General features: G+C 45.7%; 1 protein-coding gene across 2 annotated transcripts in view; it reads right to left on the reverse strand.

Moving 5' to 3' along the window:
* SLC10A7 (solute carrier family 10 member 7) overlaps positions 1-25,343 on the reverse strand; it is a 757,514-nt gene that overhangs the window by 579,337 nt on the left and 152,834 nt on the right. For both annotated transcript variants that reach the window (XM_078676893.1, XM_078676894.1), the window contains exon 4: positions 5,140-5,215. In XM_078676893.1, the coding sequence (XP_078533019.1) occupies positions 5,140-5,215 (76 nt within the window). The remainder of the gene's footprint in view (positions 1-5,139; positions 5,216-25,343) is intronic.

Genomic DNA, 25,343 nt, shown 5'->3' on the forward strand with positions numbered 1-25,343 from the left:
TACTATGAGGAGGAGGACTCCTTATCTTACCTGCAGTGGGACGATGACTTTTATAATAAAGTGGATTATTCCATCTACAGGGCGGTTACAGAACTCATGACCCCCATGGAGCAGCGCATGGCAGACAAGATTGAGCCGCTCTGTGCTAAAATGGCACCCTCCAACGCTGCGGGAACGACCCCTGCGGGGGCGGTGGAACCGGCCCAGGTAGAGGGTGAGGGACCCCCACCTTCCAAAAAACAGTGCACAGAGGGAGTTGATAAGGACACGTTTGAGCGCCTTAAGCAGACATTCTTAGAGCATACTGCCCCCATTGTTTTACCCCAGCACCCTCCCCCCCAACCAGCTTCACCTCAGACTCAGCAAGGGGATACCCCAGATTCTTCAGACAATGAGGCAGGCTCCTCGAGATCCCTGAGGCCTTCGGGGTCTACTGACCCTCCGAAGGCGGGGATAGGGGATATGCTGGACTCGGATGACATAGTGCACCCTAGGTCAGTGGAATGGGCCCCCGCTGAGAAGGCGTCATTGTATGTGGCGTCCCGCCTTAGAAAACCCTTGGAAAACGAGGCTATGAGTAGGTTGAGGGGGGAGTGTCCCCGTCCCACTCTAGAGGGTAAGGTGTCCCTAACCCGGAGATAGAGGGGAAGATGGCTACATTCTTGGTGAAGTTTATAAAAGACCTAAAGAAAGGGATCGATCGGTCGTGGCGTGCATGCCAGGACAAACTGCTGGATGCCATTGGTCCAATGACAAAAATCTTGGACATGGCAGAGGAGGCTCATAGTTCAGGTGCCCTAATTGACCTGGAGGTTCTGTCGGCTTGGGCGCAGCGCGCCATCTGTTTTATGGGGAACGCTAACTGCACACTTTCGACAGAAAGGCGGAGATCCCTCTTAATAAAGGTGGACCCCAAGTGGGGCAACCAGGCCTGTTCGGAGGCAGGTGCGTCAGCCAAGGGGGGTTTGTTCGGTGAGTCCTTTATCAAGGAACTCGGGAAATTCGTCTCAACATTCACGTCCCAGGACAAAGCGAAGGCGAACATAAAGCGAGTCTTTAACCCTCGGGTTTTCCGCAGGGCCGGTCGGGGCAGGAGCCACCCACCCGGCCGAGGCCAGAACCAGCAGCCCAGGGAAGGGGGCAAGGCTCTGGACGTGGCCAGTATCAGACAAACCAGCAGTTTAATAATTTCTACCCAACCAGAGGTCAGCGTTTCCGTGGATGGGGAAACTACAGAGGTCACAAAGGAAATACCAACGGTGAGTGTCTTGCCTGCGGCGCAGCTGCGAGTGGATGGCAGACTGGCGTGTTTTTCCCCCGCTTGGGAAGCTCTTACTGGCGACGCTTGGGTGCTTCAGACAGTAAGGGGTTTCCAGATAGAGTTTTTCGGATCCCCGCGGCAGAGCGTTCGGCCCCGGCCGATAGTGTTCTGTGCGGCCGATGCCTCCATGGTGGACGAAGAAGTAGCGGGTTTGCTCAGGAAGGGAGGAGTGTGTCGGACAGAGGTCCATCCTTCGGGATTCCTCAGCAATATCTTCTTAGAGGACAAGATGGACGGGGTTCGGCGACCCATCATCGACCTGCGGGAATTCAACGAGTGGCTGGTGTACAGGCATTTCAAAATAGAGGGCATGCACCTGCTCAGAGATGTCTTCCAGCCTCTCGATTGGATATGAAAGACGCGTACCTAGAGGTGCCAATCTTCTCTCCACACAGGAGATTCCTGCAGTTTCTCTGGCAGGGACATGCCTACGAGTTTTGCTGTCTGTCGTTCAGCCTCTCCTCGGCTCAGTGGTGTTTCACCAAGGTTCTCAAACTGGCAGTGGAATACCTGAGAGCCCGGGGGGTCCGATTGATCGTCTATTTGGACGATATTCTCATCATGACCCAGTGCCCAGTGCGATTACGAGCCCATTTGCAAATGGCAGTGGACTTGCTCCAACGGTTGGGGTTTGTGATTAACGAACAGAAGTCACTTCTGTCCCCGACTCAGCAGGCTTCTTTCTTGGTGTTCGTGATAGACTCCGATGCAGCTACACTCAGTTTGCCCTCCAGGAAGGTGGCAAAGATCCGCCACGAGATCCGGCAAACCCTGGCCAAGCAGGGGACTTCCTTGCGGCAGATTGCCCGACTGGTAGGCCTTTTCTCTGCCTCCATTAAAGCAATCTTTCCGGGACCGTTGCATTACAGGGCCCTGCAGCGCCTGAAGGCGCATCACTTGCGGAAGGGTCTGACGTATTCCCAAATGGTTCTGTTGACGGGCGAAGTTAGAGAGGAGTTGAAGTGGTGGCTGTCACACATGGAAGCCTGAAAAAGAATAGCAATCTTCGGTTCTGCCCCCAACTTGGTGATAGAGTCGGACGCAAGCAGGTCCGGCTGGGGGGCACGGTGTGGAGAATTCTCCACAGGCGGAAGTTGGTCTCCTCAAGAACAACAACTTCATATCAATTGCCTCGAGCGCCTTGCTAGCTCCTTTGTGGTTCGGTGTTGGACAGAGGACAGGGTCCAAGCTTCAGTCCTTCTAAAGATGGACAATGTGTCGGCAGTCAGGTATATCAATCACCTGGGTGGCACGCGGTCCAGGACCCTAGCGACTTCAGCGAAGCAATTTTGGGAGTTTAGCCTGTCCCATCAGGTATCTGTCGCAGCGGAATACCTTCCGGGGAAAGAGAACTCAGTGGCAGATTGGCACTCCCGGTATCTCTGAGAAGCCAGCTTTTGGAAACTGGATCCGGAGGTCTTTCAGTTCTTGCAGGACCGTTGGGGTCCTTTCTCGATCAACCTGTTTGCTTGTCGGCTGGACCGTTAACTTCCCCGGTTCTTCTCCGGAGGTCTTTCAGTTCTTGCAGGACCGTTGGGGTCCTTTCTCGATCGACCTGTTTGCTTGTCGGCTGGACCGCTAACTTCCCCGGTTCTTCAGTTATTGGCCGGATCCTTAGGTGGAGACATCAGACGCTTGCACTCAGGAGTGGAGTCGGGAGAGAGGTTATGCATTTCCGCCCTTTTCCATGATAGCACGGGTGGCGACCCAGGTCCGCAGACAGAGGGCTTCGTTGGTTCTGATAACGCTGTTTTGGAGATCGCAAGTCTGGTTTCCAGTTCTACTGGAACTTTCTTAGGATTCTCCAATCCGACTCCTCCCAACTCCCCATCTCTTGTTGCCTGGAGGGGACTCCTCACCGGCTGGTAGAGGAGGGCTCGCTCCAACTGATGGCATGGCAGATTAAAGGCAATGTTGGCGACTGCCGGGCCTTTCGCGCCACGCTGAGCTCCTTTTGTCTAGAGCTTGGGCGGACAGCACGTCCAAACGATACAGATTGGCCTGGACGCGATGTGTATGTTGGTGTATGCGACGGGACGTGAATCAGGTCCTGAATCTGTTGTTGTCATGGCAACCAAATAGTTTCCTATCTAGGAAGGAGTTATCGGCCAAGTTGGCGATGTTGCTTCGTGTGGTGTCGTGTAGGAGAGTTTCAGACGTGCGTGCACTTGATATTACAGCAAGAGTTTTTTCTCCCGAAGTGGTTACCTTCACAGTGAGTAGACGCACTCAGTCTAATACACGCACGATTTCTTATCCCGCCTTTCCTGAAACACCTAAGCTCTGCGTGGTACAATGCTTAAAAGTCTATGAAGAAGCCACGGAGGATGTTCGACCCCCGGGCGAACGACAACTCCTGATAGCCCTTAAAAAGCCTTTTAGAGCAGTGGCCTCCCCCACTATAGCCCAGTGGGTACGCTGGATCATGCAGGAGGCGGGCATTAACACGAGAGCTTTGGGTGCGCATTCTGCTAGGGAAGCAATGGCGTCAAAGGCTTTCAGCCTGGGGGTGCGATTGGAAGACCTTATGAGGGCAGCGGATTGGTCGTCGGACTCCAGCTTTAAGCGGTTTTATTTTAAGCCATTGCTGAATGTGGCTCAGGTGGTTGTCGACAAGCTTTGAAGGAGCATAATCCTCGCCTCCGGTCCTGACATAGAATAGAAATTTGCCTAGCCTACGAGGAGGTAAGTTTCAATTCTATTAGGAAGTGGAGGCGAGGATTATCCCTCCCAGCAAGCGCGTGGGTTGCTGCCCCACCCCGAATGGATGTAAGTAATCCTTTTTTGTAAATATTTGGAGTCAAGAAATTTCTTTTGCAATGCTTTAATGCAATGATGGTTGTCTTGTTGACATTATGATGTCATTTGCAGGTCTTGAATCTGTAATATGCATTATTCCTGTTGGAGGACAGTGAGTGATCGCTGTGGTTTTCTTTCAGGAAACAAGAGTGCAAAGCAATCTGGTTAGACAAGGGAGAGATCCTCCAGCGAAGAAAGAGGAAGTCCAGGAAGTAACAGCAGGATTTATGAGCTGAGAGACATCAACAGCATGAAAGGACTGTGAAGAGACTGTTTTCTTTTCCATGGTTATGGGAAATGTAGTTTGTTACTAGATTGGTGTTAAGCTACTGTGAAAACTTGGTTAATAAAAGGGAAGAGAGAGTGAGCATAATCCTCGCCTCCACGTCCTTAATAGAATTGAAACTTACCTTCTCGTAGGCTAGGCAAATTTTTATTCTCTTTGAGTAATTACATATATAGCTAATGTAACCGTTCAATAAATCATAAAAATGAAAATCCCCACATCTCAGGAAATCATTTAATGAACAAATAACAAAAGTTGCAGAAAGCAGGATTAGGCTCCCAGCATTGTTAAGATGTTGGTCACTTGACTATATGTGAATGTTTGATGATGTTGCACAACCAGCTGTACAAACAATGCAAGGAGTTAAACTTGAAATACAAAAGGTAATAAAACAGTGTGCCAAAAAGCAGGTTATAAATAAAACTATAAGTGTGCACTAGGATAACAACATAGTTAAACAGTTCCTCCCCCTCCCACTGCAGAGTCTGTGCCAGTATTTGTAATATGGGATCGTAAATCTTCTTAGTTGACATTACATTCTTAAACACGGGAACAACATATGCTCACACTGGCATGGACATTTTAATAAAACACCACAAGTTCTAAGCAGGTAACTAGTTTAAAAAGTTTTTCCCTTGCTTAAATTAACATTTTAGGGACTAAACTGGTCAGTCTCATTCTGAGAAATATGATGGAAAAAAATCCGGGATTGATTGATAGAGCAAAAGCTTACCTCATTTCCACCCACAGCTTTCGTTAAAATTACTGCTGAAGACACAGGCGGGGGCATACAACCTACTGTTTGCAAACTACAACAAAAATAAAACAAGTATTACAATATGTTCAATGCCAATTAATGCTTCTAAATATTTTATGCAGATTTCGCTAACAAGAGTCTGACTGAGAACATGCTCCTCTTCACAGAAATATGTAGAATATATGAAGCTTCCAGTCATGCATACGTCTAAACTTCTGCAATCCAGTATGCGTCACAGAAGGGTCCAGATGAACTAGCTACTTACCTCCGGTAACACTTTTTCTGGTGGATAACAATCTAACTGCAGATTTTTCACATTTTGAAGTCTCCCAAGTGCTAGACTGAATTCGAAAACTTTTTTGCATCAATTTCTCCCACGCACTAATAAGTGGTCCCATCGTACTCTGCAGCTACCTCACACTTCCCCCTTAATGGACTGCTCACAGACATACTTAGTCAATATCATGAGTGCTGAAGTTAGTGTAAAACCAAGCATTCTGCACCATCAGACGCGGGCATCAGTGATATACTGAGAGCCATGACTGTACAAAAAATCGAATTTAGGACCTTATTATCACCTATCACTGCACAGAACGGAGAGAAGGGAGGCTTGGAGTTCAATCTGCAGCACCGCAACATTCTGATCTACAGGTAAGTGGAGACTTAAATATGACACAGAAACCATGCTTCTGAAACTGGGGCCACCGTAGTCTCTGGGAAAGGAGTAGAGGTGTGCTTAGAGACGGTGTGCAGCCAGGTGGATGCCTAACCAGAGCCACTCACCGCCTACGCTGAGACGTACACGGAGGTCCTCCGACCATAACTGCCAAGTGATCGCTACAGGCGGCACTTATCCCCACTTTCTCCACCAGCTGGTGAAGAAGGTTTACATTTACTGCTCAAGATTCTCAGAGAAAAACCGCACAAGGGTGTCGGCTGACACCCAGGCTAGAAGACCTACCAAAGATACTACTCTAGCTCTCCACCTTTTCAGGCTGTCCTTCTCATCCCCTGTCCTGATGAAGACGCGCCCCAGATGCAAATAAATCTGCACTACCTTATAGGGTCGAAATGTCGACGTTGTTAATGTCAATGCGTCCATATGGAGTCTCAACAAAAAGAATTTTTTTTTATCTGTTGTGACTAACTCAGAAGTGGACACATGAGAGTTTAAGTTTTTTGTTTCTGTAGTGAATATATATCACTTTTCTTATTATTATTGTACAGCACGGTCATCACACACTCACTACCAGTCACTAAACCTTGCGCTATCTATGTGTATCTTTATGTCATTTTTGGTAATGGACAGCCATTGAATTATTGATTAATACATTGTATGGTATCTACAATAAGAGATATCATTGAAACTGAGATTGGAGTTGTGTGTCATTGTGTACTGTATATTCAATGTGCGCACAGAATTTACTTTAAAAACAAAGAAATTGCTTCTTTCCAAACAGAACCACTGTTTTTGTTTAACCAGGGTAGTGGGCACCAGGACAATGCCTATGGGTGCAAGTTCGACCGGGAACCAGAGAGGGTCCATGGGGGAAAAGGTGCTCCAAGGACCTGAAATCATCCAGAAGAGCCGCAGCAGTGCCACGTGAAGGTCTCTACTTACTGAGGAATCAAGAATGGCCTAGGAATTCGAGGTGTGCTAGCTTCAGCTGTGGAATGGGATCGAGTCAGATGACTAACGCAGAGTTGGGCCTTTACAGTGCTGACCGTGCAATCTCTCCCTGAAGCCGGAGCAACAGGGGAAGGACTCCTGTGTGAGACGTTTTGTGTTTGGATCAAATTTTGTCTTTGGACTTTTTCTTAGTATGGGTCCCAAGGATTGGGACCTCGACCAGGAGGATTTGGTCCACAACTTAAAGCATAACAGTTCTGTTGAGTGACAAACAACTTAGCCTCCAACTCTCTAATGGCCTTTGATTGCATTTGCTGCAGGACATGAAATAATGCTTAGATATGAGACACTGAAGACAGAGGTGAAGCAAGTCCATTACCGACATCTGTCTCTCCGTTTGAAGCCTTTAGTCTTCAGGGTGACATTCTTAGCACATTGTCACTAAAAAACAGTTTTAAAGTCCGTGAAGAAACAACAACGTTCAGGAGCAGAGCCCCGGAAAACCGTAATAGGATGCGGAAAAAAAGTAACTGGTGATGGCGTGCAGGAGTGGCAGCTATAAATGCCTCCAACCCATCACTTCCAGAGGCATGGCAAGGCCTCTGCAACAGCCGATCACATTCCCTATTAGCAAGCAGAAGCAACTGCTGGAAAAAGGTTATAGATCCAGTCTGGATGCAATTCAAAAGATGAGGAATCTGCAGTTAGATGTATCCATCAGAAGAAAACATTTATGTAACAGCCTATGCAGACATACCGTGCAAAACACAAAGTATCTTCTAAAAATAACAAGTTGTACACCTAGAAATATAGACCTTGCATGATGAATGCACACTCACTGAAGCCCTCACCTCCAGTAAACAGGCCGACTGGTAGGTAAAGGTGTTTTGCTTTCCCTCTAAACAGAAGCTACAGCACTTGCAGTACCTCCACACGGTATTATCCCAATATTGTTCCCAGTATTTCACAAACCTGGCCCTTTCCCCAAGCGTCTAGATACCAACTTTAAATAGGACAATGATTCTTAGTTTATTTCAGCAACCTCACTAGACATCATGCAGTCTGATCTTTCAAGTGAGAGTTTTATTGGTTCAGTAGATTAGCAAAGGTGAAATAGGCCCTAATACAAGTAAGGTAAATGGGCTTCCAGCAAATCGATTGGGCAGTAAAAGTTGGCCATAACCAAGATGCAGAGAGCCCCGCAAACCTCTGGGTTCCAGTTCCACTACACCATTGGTAGTTACGCCCCTGTAGTGAACCCTTGCAAACATCAATATTGGCAGATCCATAGGTGCAGCAGAGTATTCATGTTCTTTGTGGAAGCACTTAGGAATGTTTCTAGTTTTTGAAGATACTCCCATAACAGAACAGAAACTAGGAAGGAGAACTCTTCTTAGACGCTGAATTAGTCACTGCGTGTGAATATGTGTTGGACCTGTCCCTTTCTACAGGGTTATCCCCAAAACGTTTGCCTTACTGCACCTGTTTTTCTGACCAGATTTTCATTGGCTTTAGGACTCTGGACACTTTACCACTGCTAATCAGTAATTAAAGTGCATGTTCTCTCTCTTTTCTAAACATGGTATGATCGATTTACACCTGTTTGGCATGCTTGCGGCACCCACAGAAGTAGCCTTTTAAACCTGTCTCAGGCCTGCCACTGCCGGACCTGTGTGCGTAGTTTACTGCCATTTAAACTTGGCATTTAAAACTGCCTGCTCACTTTGCCTCTGGATTAAAGCTAACCTGGCTGATGAGGAGTGTTACCCTGAAACCGGTCCCAGGATGCTGGTTTCCAGTTCAGGGAAGACCTGGCTTGGCAATTCAGGCTTGACTGTTCCCATGAGGAACAGGGTCAAGACTGATTTGCATATAGCTGGGTTTGAACTGAGGTGGCGAAGTGAGCTAAAGAACGATGATGGATTCAGCCCAGATCTGTGACTGGGGCGAGTGTCTGAAAAGTTTCAGCGCTCCGTCCATCATCTCCTTGTGTTTGCTTTGTTTGCCCTAAGTTGGCTTGGTATGCCCAGACGTGGGTCCCTTGCTCACTTTCCCACTGGATTCAAGCTAGCCTGGCTAATGATGGGTGTTACCCCAAAACCGGTCCCAGGATGCTTGTTCCGGTTCAGTGAAGACCTGGCTTGGCATTTCGGGCTGGACTGTTCCGGAGAGGCACAGGGTCAAGTCTGATTTGCATATAGCTGGGTCTGAACTGAGGTGGCGATGTGAGCTAAACGATGATGGATTCAACCCAGATCTGTGACTGGGGGCGAGTGTCTGAAAAGTTTCAGCGCTCCGTCCAACATCTCCTTGTGTTTGCTTTGTTCACCCTAAGTTGGCTGGGTATGCCCAGACGTGGGTCCCTTGCTCACTTGGATACTGGATTCAAGCTAGCCTGGCTGATGAGGGGTGCTACCCTAAAACCGGACCCAGGCTTCTGGTTTCCGGTTCAGGGAAGACCTGGCTTGGCAGTTCGGGCTGGACTGTTCCCATGAGGCACAGGGTCAAGACTCCCTGTGAAGGCTGCAAATTATAGTGGGTCGCAATTTGAACTTCACTTATTAATGTTCATGAGTTAGGTCAACCGGTGACCCACTATGATTCTGAATTTTGCAAACCGACCTATTAGCATATAGGTCGGTTCGCAAAATACCACACTGATTGCAAACTGCGACCAGTATTTTGCAACCAGTTTAGTACATCTGTCCCTTACAATGGAGGCAAACAACAGTAGATAACGTCTGCATACTGATCCTTCTTATTCAGAGAGCCAATATCTGTGTTCCGCATGTCACACAAAGTACTAATGATACAGACAGGCTGTGCCCTGCCTGTGGACATGAATGGAAGGTGACAACATATTAGGAGGGTAGCGGGTAACAATTACCAACTGCCCAAAACTACAGTGAATGCTGTTATTTACACCAGTGTGCTGAGTGACTTTCTGTTCTCCAACCTATCTTTATGCCTTCCATTACTGCTGAAGACACAGGCGGGGGCATACAACCTACTGTTTGCAAACTACAACAAAAATAAAACAAGTATTACAATATGTTCAATGCCAATTAATGCTTCTAAATATTTTATGCAGATTTCGCTAACAAGAGTCTGACTGAGAACATGCTCCTCTTCACAGAAATATGTAGAATATATGAAGCTTCCAGTCATGCATACGTCTAAACTTCTGCAATCCAGTATGCGTCACAGAAGGGTCCAGATGAACTAGCTACTTACCTCCGGTAACACTTTTTTGGTGGATAACAATCTAACTGCAGATTTTTCACATTTTGAAGTCTCCCAAGTGCTAGACTGAATTCGAAAACTTTTTTGCATCAATTTCTCCCACGCACTAATAAGTGGTCCCATCGTACTCTGCAGCTACCTCACCCTTCCCCCTTAATGGACTGCTCACAGACATACTTAGTCAATATCATGAGTGCTGAAGTTAGTGTAAAACCAAGCATTCTGCACCATCAGACGCGGGCATCAGTGATATACTGAGAGCCATGACTGTACAAAAAATCGAATTTAGGACCTTATTATCACCTATCACTGCACAGAACGGAGAGAAGGGAGGCTTGGAGTTCAATCTGCAGCACCGCAACATTCTGATCTACAGGTAAGTGGAGACTTAAATATGACACAGAAACCATGCTTCTGAAACTGGGGCCACCGTAGTCTCTGGGAAAGGAGTAGAGGTGTGCTTAGAGACGGTGTGCAGCCAGGTGGATGCCTAACCAGAGCTACTCACCGCCTACGCTGAGACGTACACGGAGGTCCTCCGACCATAACTGCCAAGTGATCGCTACAGGCGGCACTTATCCCCACTTTCTCCACCAGCTGGTGAAGAAGGTTTACATTTACTGCTCAAGATTCTCAGAGAAAAACCGCACAAGGGTGTCGGCTGACACCCAGGCTAGAAGACCTACCGAAGATACTACTCTAGCTCTCCACCTTTTCAGGCTGTCCTTCTCATCCCCTGTCCTGATGAAGACGCGCCCCAGATGCAAATAAATCTGCACTACCTTATAGGGTCGAAATGTCGACGTTGTTAATGTCAATGCGTCCATATGGAGTCTCAACAAAAAGAAAAAAAATTTTTATCTGTTGTGACTAACTCAGAAGTGGACACATGAGAGTTTAAGTTTTTTGTTTCTGTATTGAATATATATCACTTTTCTTATTATTATTGTACAGCACGGTCATCACACACTCACTACCAGTCACTAAACCTTGCGCTATCTATGTGTATCTTTATGTCATTTTTGGTAATGGACAGCCATTGAATTATTGATTAATACATTGTATGGTATCTACAATAAGAGATATCATTGAAACTAAGATTGGAGTTGCGTGTCATTGTGTACTGTATATTCAATGTGCGCACAGAATTTACTTTAAAAACAAAGAAATTGCTTCTTTCCAAACAGAACCACTGTTTTTGTTTAACCAGGGTAGTGGGCACCAGGACAATGCCTATGGGTGCAAGTTCGACCGGGAACCAGAGAGGGTCCATGGGGGAAAAGGTGCTCCAAGGACCTGAAATCATCCAGAAGAGCCGCAGCAGTGCCACGTGAAGGTCTCTACTTACTGAAGAATCAAGAATGGCCTAGGAATTCGAGGTGTGCTAGCTTCAGCTGTGGAATGGGATCGAGTCAGATGACTAACGCAGAGTTGGGCCTTTACAGTGCTGACCGTGCAATCTCTCCCTGAAGCCGGAGCAACAGGGGAAGGACTCCTGTGTGAGACGTTTTGTGTTTGGATCAAATTTTGTCTTTGGACTTTTTCTTAGTATGGGTCCCAAGGATTGGGACCTCGACCAGGAGGATTTGGTCCACAACTTAAAGCATAACAGTTCTGTTGAGTGACAAACAACTTAGCCTCCAACTCTCTAATGGCCTTTGATTGCATTTTCTGCAGGACATGAAATAATGCTTAGATATGAGACACTGAAGACAGAGGTGAAGCAAGTCCATTACCGACATCTGTCTCTCCGTTTGAAGCCTTTAGTCTTCAGGGTGACATTCTTAGCACATTGTCACTAAAAAACAGTTTTAAAGTCCGTGAAGAAACAACAACGTTCAGGAGCAGAGCCCCGGAAAACCGTAATAGGATGCGGAAAAAAAGTAACTGGTGATGGCGTGCAGGAGTGGCAGCTATAAATGCCTCCAACCCATCACTTCCAGAGGCATGGCAAGGCCTCTGCAACAGCCGATCACATTCCCTATTAGCAAGCAGAAGCAACTGCTGGAAAAAGGTTATAGATCCAGTCTGGATGCAATTCAAAAGGTGAGGAATCTGCAGTTAGATGTATCCATCAGAAGAAAACATTTATGTAACAGCCTATGCAGACATACCATGCAAAACACAAAGTATCTTCTAAAAATAACAAGTTGTACACCTAGAAATATAGACCTTGCATGATGAATGCACACTCACTGAAGCCCTCACCTCCAGTAAACAGGCCGACTGGTAGGTAAAGGTGTTTTGCTTTCCCTCTAAACAGAAGCTACAGCACTTGCAGTACCTCCACACGGTATTATCCCAATATTGTTCCCAGTATTTCACAAACCTGGCCCTTTCCCCAAGCGTCTAGATACCAACTTTAAATAGGACAATGATTCTTAGTTTATTTCAGCAACCTCACTAGACATCATGCAGTCTGATCTTTCAAGTGAGAGTTTTATTGGTTCAGTAGATTAGCAAAGGTGAAATAGGCCCTAATACAAGTAAGGTAAATGGGCTTCCAGCAAATCGATTGGGCAGTAAAAGTTGGCCATAACCAAGATGCAGAGAGCCCCGCAAACCTCTGGGTTCCAGTTCCACTACACCATTGGTAGTTACGCCCCTGTAGTGAACCCTTGCAAACATCAATATTGGCAGATCCATAGGTGCAGCAGAGTATTCATGTTCTTTGTGGAAGCACTTAGGAATGTTTCTAGTTTTTGAAGATACTCCCATAACAGAACAGAAACTAGGAAGGAGAACTCTTCTTAGACGCTGAATTAGTCACTGCGTGTGAATATGTGTTGGACCTGTCCCTTTCTACAGGGTTATCCCCAAAACGTTTGCCTTACTGCACCTGTTTTTCTGACCAGATTTTCATTGGCTTTAGGACTCTGGACACTTTACCACTGCTAATCAGTAATTAAAGTGCATGTTCTCTCTCTTTTCTAAACATGGTATGATCGATTTACACCTGTTTGGCATGCTTGCGGCACCCACAGAAGTAGCCTTTTAAACCTGTCTCAGGCCTGCCACTGCCGGACCTGTGTGCGTAGTTTACTGCCATTTAAACTTGGCATTTAAAACTGCCTGCTCACTTTGCCTCTGGATTAAAGCTAACCTGGCTGATGAGGAGTGTTACCCTGAAACCGGTCCCAGGATGCTGGTTTCCAGTTCAGGGAAGACCTGGCTTGGCAATTCAGGCTTGACTGTTCCCATGAGGAACAGGGTCAAGACTGATTTGCATATAGCTGGGTTTGAACTGAGGTGGCGAAGTGAGCTAAAGAACGATGATGGATTCAGCCCAGATCTGTGACTGGGGCGAGTGTCTGAAAAGTTTCAGCGCTCCGTCCATCATCTCCTTGTGTTTGCTTTGTTTGCCCTAAGTTGGCTTGGTATGCCCAGACGTGGGTCCCTTGCTCACTTTCCCACTGGATTCAAGCTAGCCTGGCTAATGATGGGTGTTACCCCAAAACCGGTCCCAGGATGCTTGTTCCGGTTCAGTGAAGACCTGGCTTGGCATTTCGGGCTGGACTGTTCCGGAGAGGCACAGGGTCAAGTCTGATTTGCATATAGCTGGGTCTGAACTGAGGTGGCGATGTGAGCTAAACGATGATGGATTCAACCCAGATCTGTGACTGGGGGCGAGTGTCTGAAAAGTTTCAGCGCTCCGTCCAACATCTCCTTGTGTTTGCTTTGTTCACCCTAAGTTGGCTGGGTATGCCCAGACGTGGGTCCCTTGCTCACTTGGATACTGGATTCAAGCTAGCCTGGCTGATGAGGGGTGCTACCCTAAAACCGGACCCAGGCTTCTGGTTTCCGGTTCAGGGAAGACCTGGCTTGGCAGTTCGGGCTGGACTGTTCCCATGAGGCACAGGGTCAAGACTCCCTGTGAAGGCTGCAAATTATAGTGGGTCGCAATTTGAACTTCACTTATTAATGTTCATGAGTTAGGTCAACCGGTGACCCACTATGATTCTGAATTTTGCAAACCGACCTATTAGCATATAGGTCGGTTCGCAAAATACCACACTGATTGCAAACTGCGACCAGTATTTTGCAACCAGTTTAGTACATCTGTCCCTTACAATGGAGGCAAACAACAGTAGATAACGTCTGCATACTGATCCTTCTTATTCAGAGAGCCAATATCTGTGTTCCGCATGTCACACAAAGTACTAATGATACAGACAGGCTGTGCCCTGCCTGTGGACATGAATGGAAGGTGACAACATATTAGGAGGGTAGCGGGTAACAATTACCAACTGCCCAAAACTACAGTGAATGCTGTTATTTACACCAGTGTGCTGAGTGACTTTCTGTTCTCCAACCTATCTTTATGCCTTCCTCACTCCAGTCTCTTTCTTCTACCCAATGCCCCTCTATTGTCTGTCTTAGTATCTCCAGCTGCACACAGGGTATATTTAAATTGATGTCATTTACTTCATTTTGTGCTAGGGTCCAGCGCACTACTATAGTTTCAAAAGACCATTAACTCTTTGGGCGCTGCGTGAATTTTCGCGCTGTGCAGGCGAATTAAAGAGTGGGTGGGGTACGGACGTCCTTTACACACGCCCACCGTGACGTCAGACGGCCAAGGACGTCCGCAGCACGCAAGTGGTTAAAAAAAGGATATTTCAAATAATTCATGTATGAAGACCTCCATTTGAGGACCACAAAGCATTTCAAGGTGAAATACCCTGGTTGCTTTTCACCCTGAAAATGTACAAGATGTAACCCTCAGACAAAAGTGTTTCACATGACATAATACAAGAATACGGTATGTTGTATGCAAAGAAATACCAATATTTCGTTTACATGAATTAGATTTCCCCCCCAAAAAAGGATATCAATTTAGACATTAGCAGTGCACTAGGAGTCGCATTCTACCTCAATAGATTGTGCTGCTAGAATTGTATTTTGGTTCCAGGGCAGGAGGATGTTCTTGTGTTCACAAAATAACTGTTGCAAAATTATTAAAAAAATAATAGGAAACTGATCAGGACAATTCAATCAGTTTTCAGTTATTCAATCAGTCATAGGATCCTAGTAAAGGAAGGCCAAGTGAGAAAGAAATTGGCTGAGTGAGGTTGTGAGCAAAAACATAAGCTTATTTAAAGAAGCGATATTAGAAAATCATAAATAAGTACTGCACGAACAAGCTCTGGCAAAGCCAATAGGTCTCACCTTTGGAATCTATTGGCTTTGCCAATGCGTTCTTGTGATGCTGCATAGCACTGGCAAGATGCTGTGTAGCATGGGCAAAAGAAAAAGCAAAAAAAAAAAAAAAATGAAAAGCAATGAGCTGCAGCGGCCACATCATATTGCAGGCAGATGTGTGATGAGGTCTGCAGACATGCATACGCAAGCATGTCTATTAAATGACACAAGCGTCTTCTTTTACTTACTGATTCAAGATGGGTTAGTAAAAGTGAAAATAATGATGATGTTATATCGATGTTATAATATAAAAATCTATAACTAAAAAAAGATGAATTAGTAAATATCAATGAAGAAGTAGCAGCAAGGCGGAGAGGGCAGGAGACAACAAAAGCATGCACAGGAGGGAGAGAAACACACAGGAAATGGAGAAGAATCACATTGAAATAAAGCAACACAGAGAGCACGGAGTTTGGTGAAGGGAGATAAAAACGAGAGAGAGCTTACAACACAAGAGATCTTGCAACATGGGGAAGAGGGGGTGGGTATTTGACAGAACAGGAGAAGCACACTAGGAACAGAGCTGGAAAAAACACAGACTCATGGCGTGCTGAAACAAAAGCAGTTCCTTGAAAGTGAAACCAAAGGGGATGATGGACGGAGTGTTGAACATTGCAAGCACTCACCCCCAGTCAACTGATCTGGGTTTAATCCATCATCATTCTTTAGCTCACTCCACCACCCCAGTTCAGACATGGCCATATGCAAATCAGTCTGTCCCTGTGCCTCATGGGAACAGGCCAGACCGAACTGCCAAGCCATGTCTTCCCTGGACCGGAAACAAGGATCCTGGGACCGATTTCTGGCTAATCAGTCATCATCAGCCAGGTTAGCTTGAATCCAGTGGCAAAGTGAGCAAGGGAGTGACATCTGGGCATACCCTGCCAACTTAGGGCGAACAAAGCAAGACGAAAGGGGATGATGGACAGAGTGTTGAACATAGCAAGCACTCACCCCAGTCAACTGATCTGGGTTTAATCCATCTCATTCTTTAGCTCACTCCACCACCTCAGTTCAGACATGGCCATATGCAAATCAGTCTGACCAGTGCCTCATGGGAACAGTCCAGCCCAAACTGCCAAGCCATGTCTTCCCTGGACCGGAACCAAGCAACCTGGGACCGGTTTCTGGCTAATCAGCCATCATCAGTCAGGCTAGCTTGAATCCAGTTAAAAAAAAACAACCTAGGCAACCTAAAGTGTAAAGGACAACGATTGATGTAGAGGGACACAGGCTGTCAATTATTATAAAAGCAGAATTTTATTCTCAAATTTAAAAACACAATGAGCAGTAACATAAAACAGGTTTGAATGTATATTAGTCAAAAAATGTTACAAAGTAAAATTACATAAATAATGCATTGTACATAGAGTGATTTATACAGTAATTTGTACATAATATGGAAACGGTTAAATTAAAACAAGGGGGAACAAATGTAAACAATTTCAAGATAATTAAAAAATGAGTGGCCTAATATTTCTCTACGCGCGTTTCGGCGACCAGCGCCTTCTTCTGGAGTTGCCACGTGAATTTCTAAAAGAGTAGAAAAAAGTCATACAAAAATACAATTATTTATAGCAGATAACTTGACATATTAAGAATAAGTCTACTTATCATCAATAATTCAGCCATTATGTGAACCCTTCTATTTTTCTAGATAACATCATATATTTAATAGAACTATTAGTCTTTGTTCATTTCCTTACTTATTCTGTTCCCTTGAGTGGGTTATTTGTTATTCATTGTATGGGAACTTCTCTATTCTCCATTTACAAGGGTAGATTGAAAATAAACTAATAAATAGGCCTATATCTAATGGGAGGTAGTTGTTGAGCATCAACAAACCTGGTTCTATCATTTACCATGATTTATTGGGTGCTCTAGTCATTGTAACCGAAAGACAGAGGATAGCTATTAGATATTAAATATATCGAATTTATACTTACAAGTAGTAGTGAAATGGAGATAGTACACTGTGATCTGAGGTTTCGTGTTACAGTCTCTTTAAAACGTTGAGGCAGGCTATGATAAAGCTTTGAAATGAAAAGATTTTAAAATTGTAATCAATTATTTGATTTTTTATGATGGATACATCTTTCCTTAGAAGCCTTGGAGAATCAATCGTCTCCTTTTTAAAATTAGAAGGTAGAGCAAATTCTTTCGTTCCGATAGTTTCACTTTTAGTGTTATTGTATTAGAGGTAATCTCATATCAAATAGTTTCAATGTTTTCAGACAACTGTTTTCTATTATACATCTAGTTGTTATCGCAATAAAGGAGACATTTTGTTCAGGATACACGACTGTTTAATTCAAATAGCGTGATTACTACTAAGAATATATGCAAGGCAGAACCGCTGAATTTACATAAAGACTGACATCTGTCTAGTAGACTATTTCTCGTTCTTCTTTAAACTATTTGTAGACAACGGAAAATTAGTTAATCTTACCCCAATAAATTTTTTTTAACTTCAAGTTCCTTGCTGGACTTGGGATGAAATGCAATATATTAAAAGATCTCCCTGCCTAAAAAGACAATTGAAGAGGTAGATTTAGGAAGGGCATACATATATGTCATTGTGGTGATATACTTCGGGGAGCGAGGTAAGTTTAACCTAGCTTACCCGAACTTAGACGGCAGGGCTCCTTGATTCTCTCGAAGTGATGTACTAATTTGCGTCTCGAGCGCGAGGAATGATGGATCTCGAATGTGGGTTGAGTCAAGTATAATGTATTAAAAGATCTCCCTGCCTAAAGAAACATGGGAGGTAGGTTTAAGACGAGCATATGTTTATGCCATGCAATGTTCTAATTGTGGGGAGCAAGGTCGGTCTAATCGGACTTACCCGACGATAGACGGCAGGGCTCCTTAAGGAGCCCTGCCGTCTAAGTTCGGGTAAGCTAGGTTAAACTTACCTCGCTCCCCGAAGTATATCACCACAATGACATATATGTATGCCCTTCCTAAATCTACCTCTTTGTTGGAAATGGGGGTTGCCCAAGTCTCAAAGGGGGTAGCATGGCATCGAGCGGGCAGGCCAAACTTGGAGGACATGTGAAGCACTCACGCAGTACCCTCAGTCAACACACCAGGCACACTACAAAAGAGGCAGGACACCAATTTGAGTTGGAAAAAGATACGTCATTTAGTAGGGTTTCCAACCTGCAAGGCAAAAGAATGCAAAACAGTAGTGTCACACAGGGCGCCAAATGGCGCCAGAGCCAAGTGAATAAAGGGGGGAATTATTTACATAGGAAGTAGTCCATGCTGAAATAAAGAACAATTGTGATTAAATAACAGTAGTCCTGGGGCCAATCTGGCGGGGCCAACTCAGGCTCTCATCCTTAGGGGGTTGTAATTGCAAAATTCTACGTTAGCATAGAAATACATCATGCACATTGGCACCAACCCGCCCCTGTTAGGGAAAAACAACAACAGAGCATTACAGCACATACTAGTCAGGAGCACCTGTAAGAAATCAGTACGGCAGGCTCATTAATCAGGGGCATAACAGGGGCCTGGAATAACTCATCAGGCCAGCATAGGGGCACCACGGCACTAACAGGGCGCAAAAGCATACGATCACCCATCAGGTGTAAAACCACAGTATACCTAGGCCTCAATAACCTTAGTGTAGGCATAACATTTGCATAACCACATTAGCAGGGTAATCAGCAGACCATAACACTAGGCGCAGTGGCGCATCACACCTGGACAGGTAACATGAAACGCTGCGTTACCCTAGGCAACCAGCATCCTGATCAGAAATGAACATGGCAAATAACCATTGCAGGGCCCAGGGGTCAACAAGCCATTAACAACCAGGCTGAGTTACCCAGCCCTTCACTCTGCAGGGCCTGACACCTAGCTAGGGGTTAACTTGTCCCTCTACCAATCCCGGGGAGGTTTCAGTAATGTCCCAGCCCAGTCTAGAGGCTTAAAAAGGAGATCAATAGGGCCAATGAAGATCAGTACAGTTTCCAGGGGCTAGCACAAGTCCTGGGGCGAGCACCGACCCTGTGCCCCGACCTCCACACAGTTTAATCCAAGCCCCACTCACCAGCTACTCCTGGGTTCTAGATCCGGGCTCCACCCACACTGCTGGCCCCTTTTGTCAAGGGGGGGGGCGAGCAGGAGGCTCCACGCGGCCTTCTCCCGGGACTTCTGAGATAAGGGGGGGGGCAAGCACCGACAATGTGCCTCGAGGCCCCCCCTCTGGGACCTTGCCACCAGTCGCAGGACTCACGGCAGCACTCAGGGCTTGCAGGCTCCGTCTGGGCCCTCTCCCTGCTTTCCCCCGGAATCCTCCACAGCTCGGGGACCCGGGATTTCCCTGTGTGGGGTTCTCTTCACTGGCTCCCACAGGTCGGGAGGCGGGGCTGGTACCGGCAATGCACCCCGGCCCCTCTTCTACCATTACCGGCCCCTCGCGTGGGGCACAGACCGGCGGGGTGGCCTCCCGCTCCGGTCGCTCTTCTCAGGGCTCCCTCCTGATCACGGGGGCCCTGCAACGAAGCTTCACCCGGGCCCCTCCTTCCTCATGGGGACCCGGGGCTGCCTTAGGTCCGGGCAGGCTCTCTTTGGGGCACAGACCGGCGGGGTGGCCTCCCGCTCCGGTCGCTTAATCCTCGGGGCTCCCCCCTCGTCCACGGGGGCCCCGCTCCAGCGCTTCACCCGGGTCCCCCTCCTACCTCATGGGGACCTGGGGCTGGGATTCCGCTTCTCCTGGCCTTCCCGGCCGTCAGCCAATCCCTGCGCGGCCTTTACAGGTCACGGCCGCGCAGGCCAATCAGTGCGCGACGGGGGCGGGCCGATGATGCAGCCTGGCCCCCGTCATGTGACGGAAGAACCTGACGGCCTCAGGGCCTAGCGCGGCCCTTCCTGCACTTCGGCGGCCCTCTCCTGGTACCGGGGGCCGCCGCAACGATTTCCACAGCGGTGGGGGGGGTCCCCACGATGGCGCCGGGCCGCGGCGGTGATTTCCGGTGGCAATAAGGGGTAGGCTCCCTTCTGATTAATTATTTATATAGCGACAGAAGCGCGCCTCCTCACAGTTTCCTCAGCCCCCACAGCGCGATTCTCCTCAGAAGATGGCGCTATTTACAGCGCACTGCTCTTCAGCGCTTCACCACACAGCGCTATGCAGGGCACAGTTCGAGTTCCTAGCGCTTCTCAATTATAGCGCTTGACAGGCAGTCCAGAGGCAGTCTAATAGACACAGTTCCTCGAGGGCACACTCCTCCTCAGAATAGCGCTTGACGGGCAGTACCTCACAAGGGCAACAGTTCCCTCAGGCAGCTCCTCACGACCCAGTACTCCCACAGGGTCACAGCTTCAGCAGGGGGAGTGGACAATCCTATTTCTCACCTCCTGGGCGCTTCTTCATTGTAGCGCTGGCGTAACTCCCGGTTCCCACAGTGTCAGGGACCTGGGTAGGGGCCCTCCCTTGTCAGGGGCCCATGGGGACAGCAGAGGGGGGGTCATAGGGGTGCAGGGCCCAGCTCACAGGCCCATGTGGCGGTAGCACCTCACAGCAGGTCCCCTCTCTTCTTTGTCCCAGCGCTGACTGACTCTCTGGTGACACTTCACCCTATTTATACCCTCCTCCCAGGCAGTGCCAGGACCTTCTAGAATGTTGGCACATCTAGCCTAAACTGGTTCTAGGGGAGGGGGTGAGCACCCTGGGTGCCAGGCTTTCCCTCCAAAACTAGGGGTAGCTGGGTAATATTATCTAGACTGCTGACCTATGTCAGTCCAGTGGCAAAACCCATGGCCATGGCATCCATTTTAAAAACAATACATTTCAGTCAGGTACATTTCCAAAATGGGGGTGCAGTTTTAAAATGGGGGATTTTACAAGTGCTCACATTATGTCAGGTAATTACATTTTCACAAGGTGTCTCACACCACTCATGGCCTATACAGGTTTAATCCCATGGGGGAGACATTCAAGTTAGGGGGTCAAAAGCGAAAAATTTTGGGGGGAAAAGGCCAAGTCCAACACTCTTCAATTGTCTTTTTAGGCAGGGAGATCTTTTAATATATTGCATTTCATCCCAAGTCCAGCAAGGAACTTGAAGTTAAAATTTTTTTATTGGGGTAAGATTAACTAATTTTCCGTTGTCTACAAATAGTTTAAAGAAGAACGAGAAATAGTCTACTAGACAGATGTCAGTCTTTATGTAAATTCAGCGGTTCTGCCTTGCATATATTCTTAGTAGTAATCACGCTATTTGAATTAAACAGTCGTGTATCCTGAACAAAATGTCTCCTTTATTGAGATAACAACTAGATGTATAATAGAAAACAGTTGTCTGAAAACATTGAAACTATTTGATATGAGATTACCTCTAATACAATAACACTAAAAGTGAAACTATCGGAACAAAAGAATTTGCTCTACCTTCTAATTTTAAAAAGGAGACGATTGATTCTCCAAGGCTTCTAAGGAAAGATGTATCCATCATAAAAAATCAAATAATTGATTACAATTTTAAAATCTTTTCATTTCAAAGCTTTATCATAGCCTGCCTCAACGTTTTAAAGAGACTGTAACACGAAACCTCAGTTCACAGTGTACTATCTCCATTTCACTACTACTTGTAAGTATAAATTCGATATATTTAATATCTAATAGCTATCCTCTGTCTTTCGGTTACAATGACTAGAGCACCCAATAAATCATGGTAAATGATAGAACCAGGTTTGTTGATGCTCAACAACTACCTCCCATTAGATATAGGCCTATTTATTAGTTTATTTTCAATCTACCCTTGTAAATGGAGAATAGAGAAGTTCCCATACAATGAATAACAAATAACCCACTCAAGGGAACAGAATAAGTAAGGAAATGAACAAAGACTAATAGTTCTATTAAATATATGATGTTATCTAGAAAAATAGAAGGGTTCACATAATGGCTGAATTATTGATGATAAGTAGACTTATTCTTAATATGTCAAGTTATCTGCTATAAATAATTGTATTTTTGTATGACTTTTTTCTACTCTTTTAGAAATTCACGTGGCAACTCCAGAAGAAGGCGCTGGTCGCCGAAACGCGCGTAGAGAAATATTAGGCCACTCATTTTTTAATTATCTTGAAATTGTTTACATTTGTTCCCCCTTGTTTTAATTTAACCGTTTCCATATTATGTACAAATTACTGTATAAATCACTCTATGTACAATGCATTATTTATGTAATTTTACTTTGTAACATTTTTTGACTAATATACATTCAAACCTGTTTTATGTTACTGCTCATTGTGTTTTTAAATTTGAGAATAAAATTCTGCTTTTATAATAATTGACAGCCTGTGTCCCTCTACATCAATCGTTGTCCTTTACACTTTAGGTTGCCTAGGTTGTTTTTTGTCAAATGAGATTCTTTCCCTGACCTAGGACCTATATTATCTATGTCTTCAGGGGGTCCTTGTTAAATATACGTTGTAGCTTGAATCCAGTGGCAAAGTGAACAAGGGACCGACGTCTGGGCATACCCTGCCAACTTAGGGCGAACAAAGCAAAACCAAAGGGGATGATGGACGGAGTGTTGAACATTGCAAGCACTCCCCCCAGTCAACTGATCTGGGTTTAATCCTTCATCATTCCTTAGCTCACTCCACCCACCCGGTTCAGACATGGCCATATGCAAATCAGTCTGACCCTGTGCCTCATGGGAACAGTCCAGCCCGAACTGCCAAGCCATTCTTCCCTGGACGGGAAACAAGCATCCTGGGACCGGTTTCTGGCTAATCAGCCGTCATCAGCCAGGCTAGCTTGAATCCAGAGGAAAAGTGAGCAAGGGACCGACGTCTGGGCATACCCTGCCATCTTAGGGTGAACAAAGCAAAACCAAAGGGCATGATGGATGGAGTGTTGAACATTGCAAGCACTCACCCCCAGTCATCTGATCTGGGTTTAATCCATCATCATTCTTTAGCTCACTCCACCACCCCAGTTCAGACATGGCCATATGCAAATCAGTCTGACCCTGTGCCTCATGGGCACAGACCAGCCCGAACTGCCAAGCCATGTCTTCCCTGCAAAAACAGACTGTAGTAGGGTAGAAGCCAGCCATTAGAGATAGTAAAGAGGTTATGCTAAAGTGGAAGTACAAACAGAAGTTGGACAAGCACGGACAAGAACATCCATTGAATAAGACATAAGCAAATGAGAGTGACTATTAAGCCTACAATGGTAAGCAATGGGCTGGCTGTAAGCCCACAACAGTTCTTCTGTAACCAGACATTTAGTTTTGTGTTATATGAGGATGGAGCATTCTGGGTAACAAGCAATCCTGTAAGACTTCACAGAATTATTTCTTGTTAGCATGTTCTAAATCTATTCTCACCACGAGTAGAGACAGTGAAGAATACACACTAAGGATATATTCTATGATTTTATTAAAATTAAATTCCTGTTCTAGTTCATAAAAAGTGTACAGTTCTAGATATAAAATTGAACAAAATAGCGGCAATGAAAACAGAAAACAGTATATTAAAAAGAACTGCAATTTTTTAACAGTAGTTCCAACCCCTTCCCTTTCTCTGAATAAGCTATCTTAGCTTAGTTTCTAAGGTGTCCTCCTACCCGCACACCTCAGTTGAACAACCGAATTGTTGTCCTTTGTGAAGAAGAACGTTGTCTAGCTCTGCTCGGTACCTATGGTGTTCCAGTGAGCTAATAAGACTGGGCTGTCTCTGAGATGTCTGCTTGAGGCCTTCAAGAAGAATGTTTACAGGTTCTGCTTGCTTGGTTTCAGACTCTACCGGAAGTTGAGGATTTCCTCTCTTCCATTTACCTGCCTTGAAATGGGTAGACCTCACATCAAATGGTGTCAAATGCAAGAATGAACAAATTAATCTTGTTGCACTTTCACTCAAATCTATAAAGCATTATAAATCATGTGAATATAAATATGCATTATTGCTGAACTATCAAACCATAGTTGAACAAGTGTTATATAGTACACATGTGCAAATTATAGTAAATGGAACCTGCATTTATAAATGAGAAATGCACACTTAAATACATGAATATACGAAATGCCATGAGGGTATAAAAGCAGAAAATGCCAATATTATGGCAGTTGTCTTGTAGGTTTGAGGGACGCTCTTTCTGGTAGAGACTACCAAGCAGCAGATTGCTTACCTTTTAAATACTCCCCGGGCATTAGGCTCGATCCAAAAATGTTTTAGCAGTACCTCTGCGTGCTGGTAGATGGCACAAAGTGGCTCCGGACTGACGTCGTTCTGCTCCAGAAATTATGTGTAGAGCCTATATGGCCTCCTTCCTGTACAATGAAGTCAGTTGATTTTGAGTCTGTCTGCGCAACAGATGCAGAGCCCCAACAGCAAATTGGTTGTGACCAGTGTGCAGATTCCTAGACTTGGGATCTTTTTAACGGCTAGATTCCAATCACACAATGTGAAGGATGAGAGGGTCGGTGAGAAATTTGCTGTTAGATAGAGGCTCTATCAGAACGAACGTTACTGACAGTAAGGAACCTGTTCTGCTGACAGAGACTTCTAACCACAGATTCCTCACTATTTGAATAGGTACCAAAACAGTACCTATTTGAAGGTGGGTCTATAGATGGACCCAAACCATAACGTCCTGCTGGGAACTAGACTATCCAGATAACAGAGCTTCATTAATGTATGAAATGGCGGCCACGCAGCCCATGTAGCTCCCGTCAAATGTTTAGGACAGGGACTGTGCATGCGAACACAGTGGTAGCAGCTTTACCCCTGGTAGAATGCAGTCCTTCCTGAGGCTGCTGTTTAGCCAATGCGCAGCCGATCTTAATACAGAGCAGGATCCAGTGAGAGATGGTTCTCTTCTGCCAACCTTGCCTTTTTTTGCTCGCGGAAACCCCACAAAGAGTGGATCGTCCACACAGTGGTCTTTGGTACGATCCATTAAGAACCTCAGCACACTCTTGGGATCCAAGTGATGGAGACTCTCCTCCTCAATGGGAGCCGTTAGGATCCTGTCAATAGTAATATTAATTTTAGCAAAGCTAGCAATCAGCTCACTAGGATCTAACTCCTCTTTTAAACAATAAGCAAACTCTTTATTACATTTTAGGACAATATCATT

The sequence above is a fragment of the Lissotriton helveticus genome, chromosome 2_1 (assembly GCF_964261635.1).
Source record: "Lissotriton helveticus chromosome 2_1, aLisHel1.1, whole genome shotgun sequence".
NCBI lineage: Eukaryota > Metazoa > Chordata > Amphibia > Caudata > Salamandridae > Lissotriton > Lissotriton helveticus.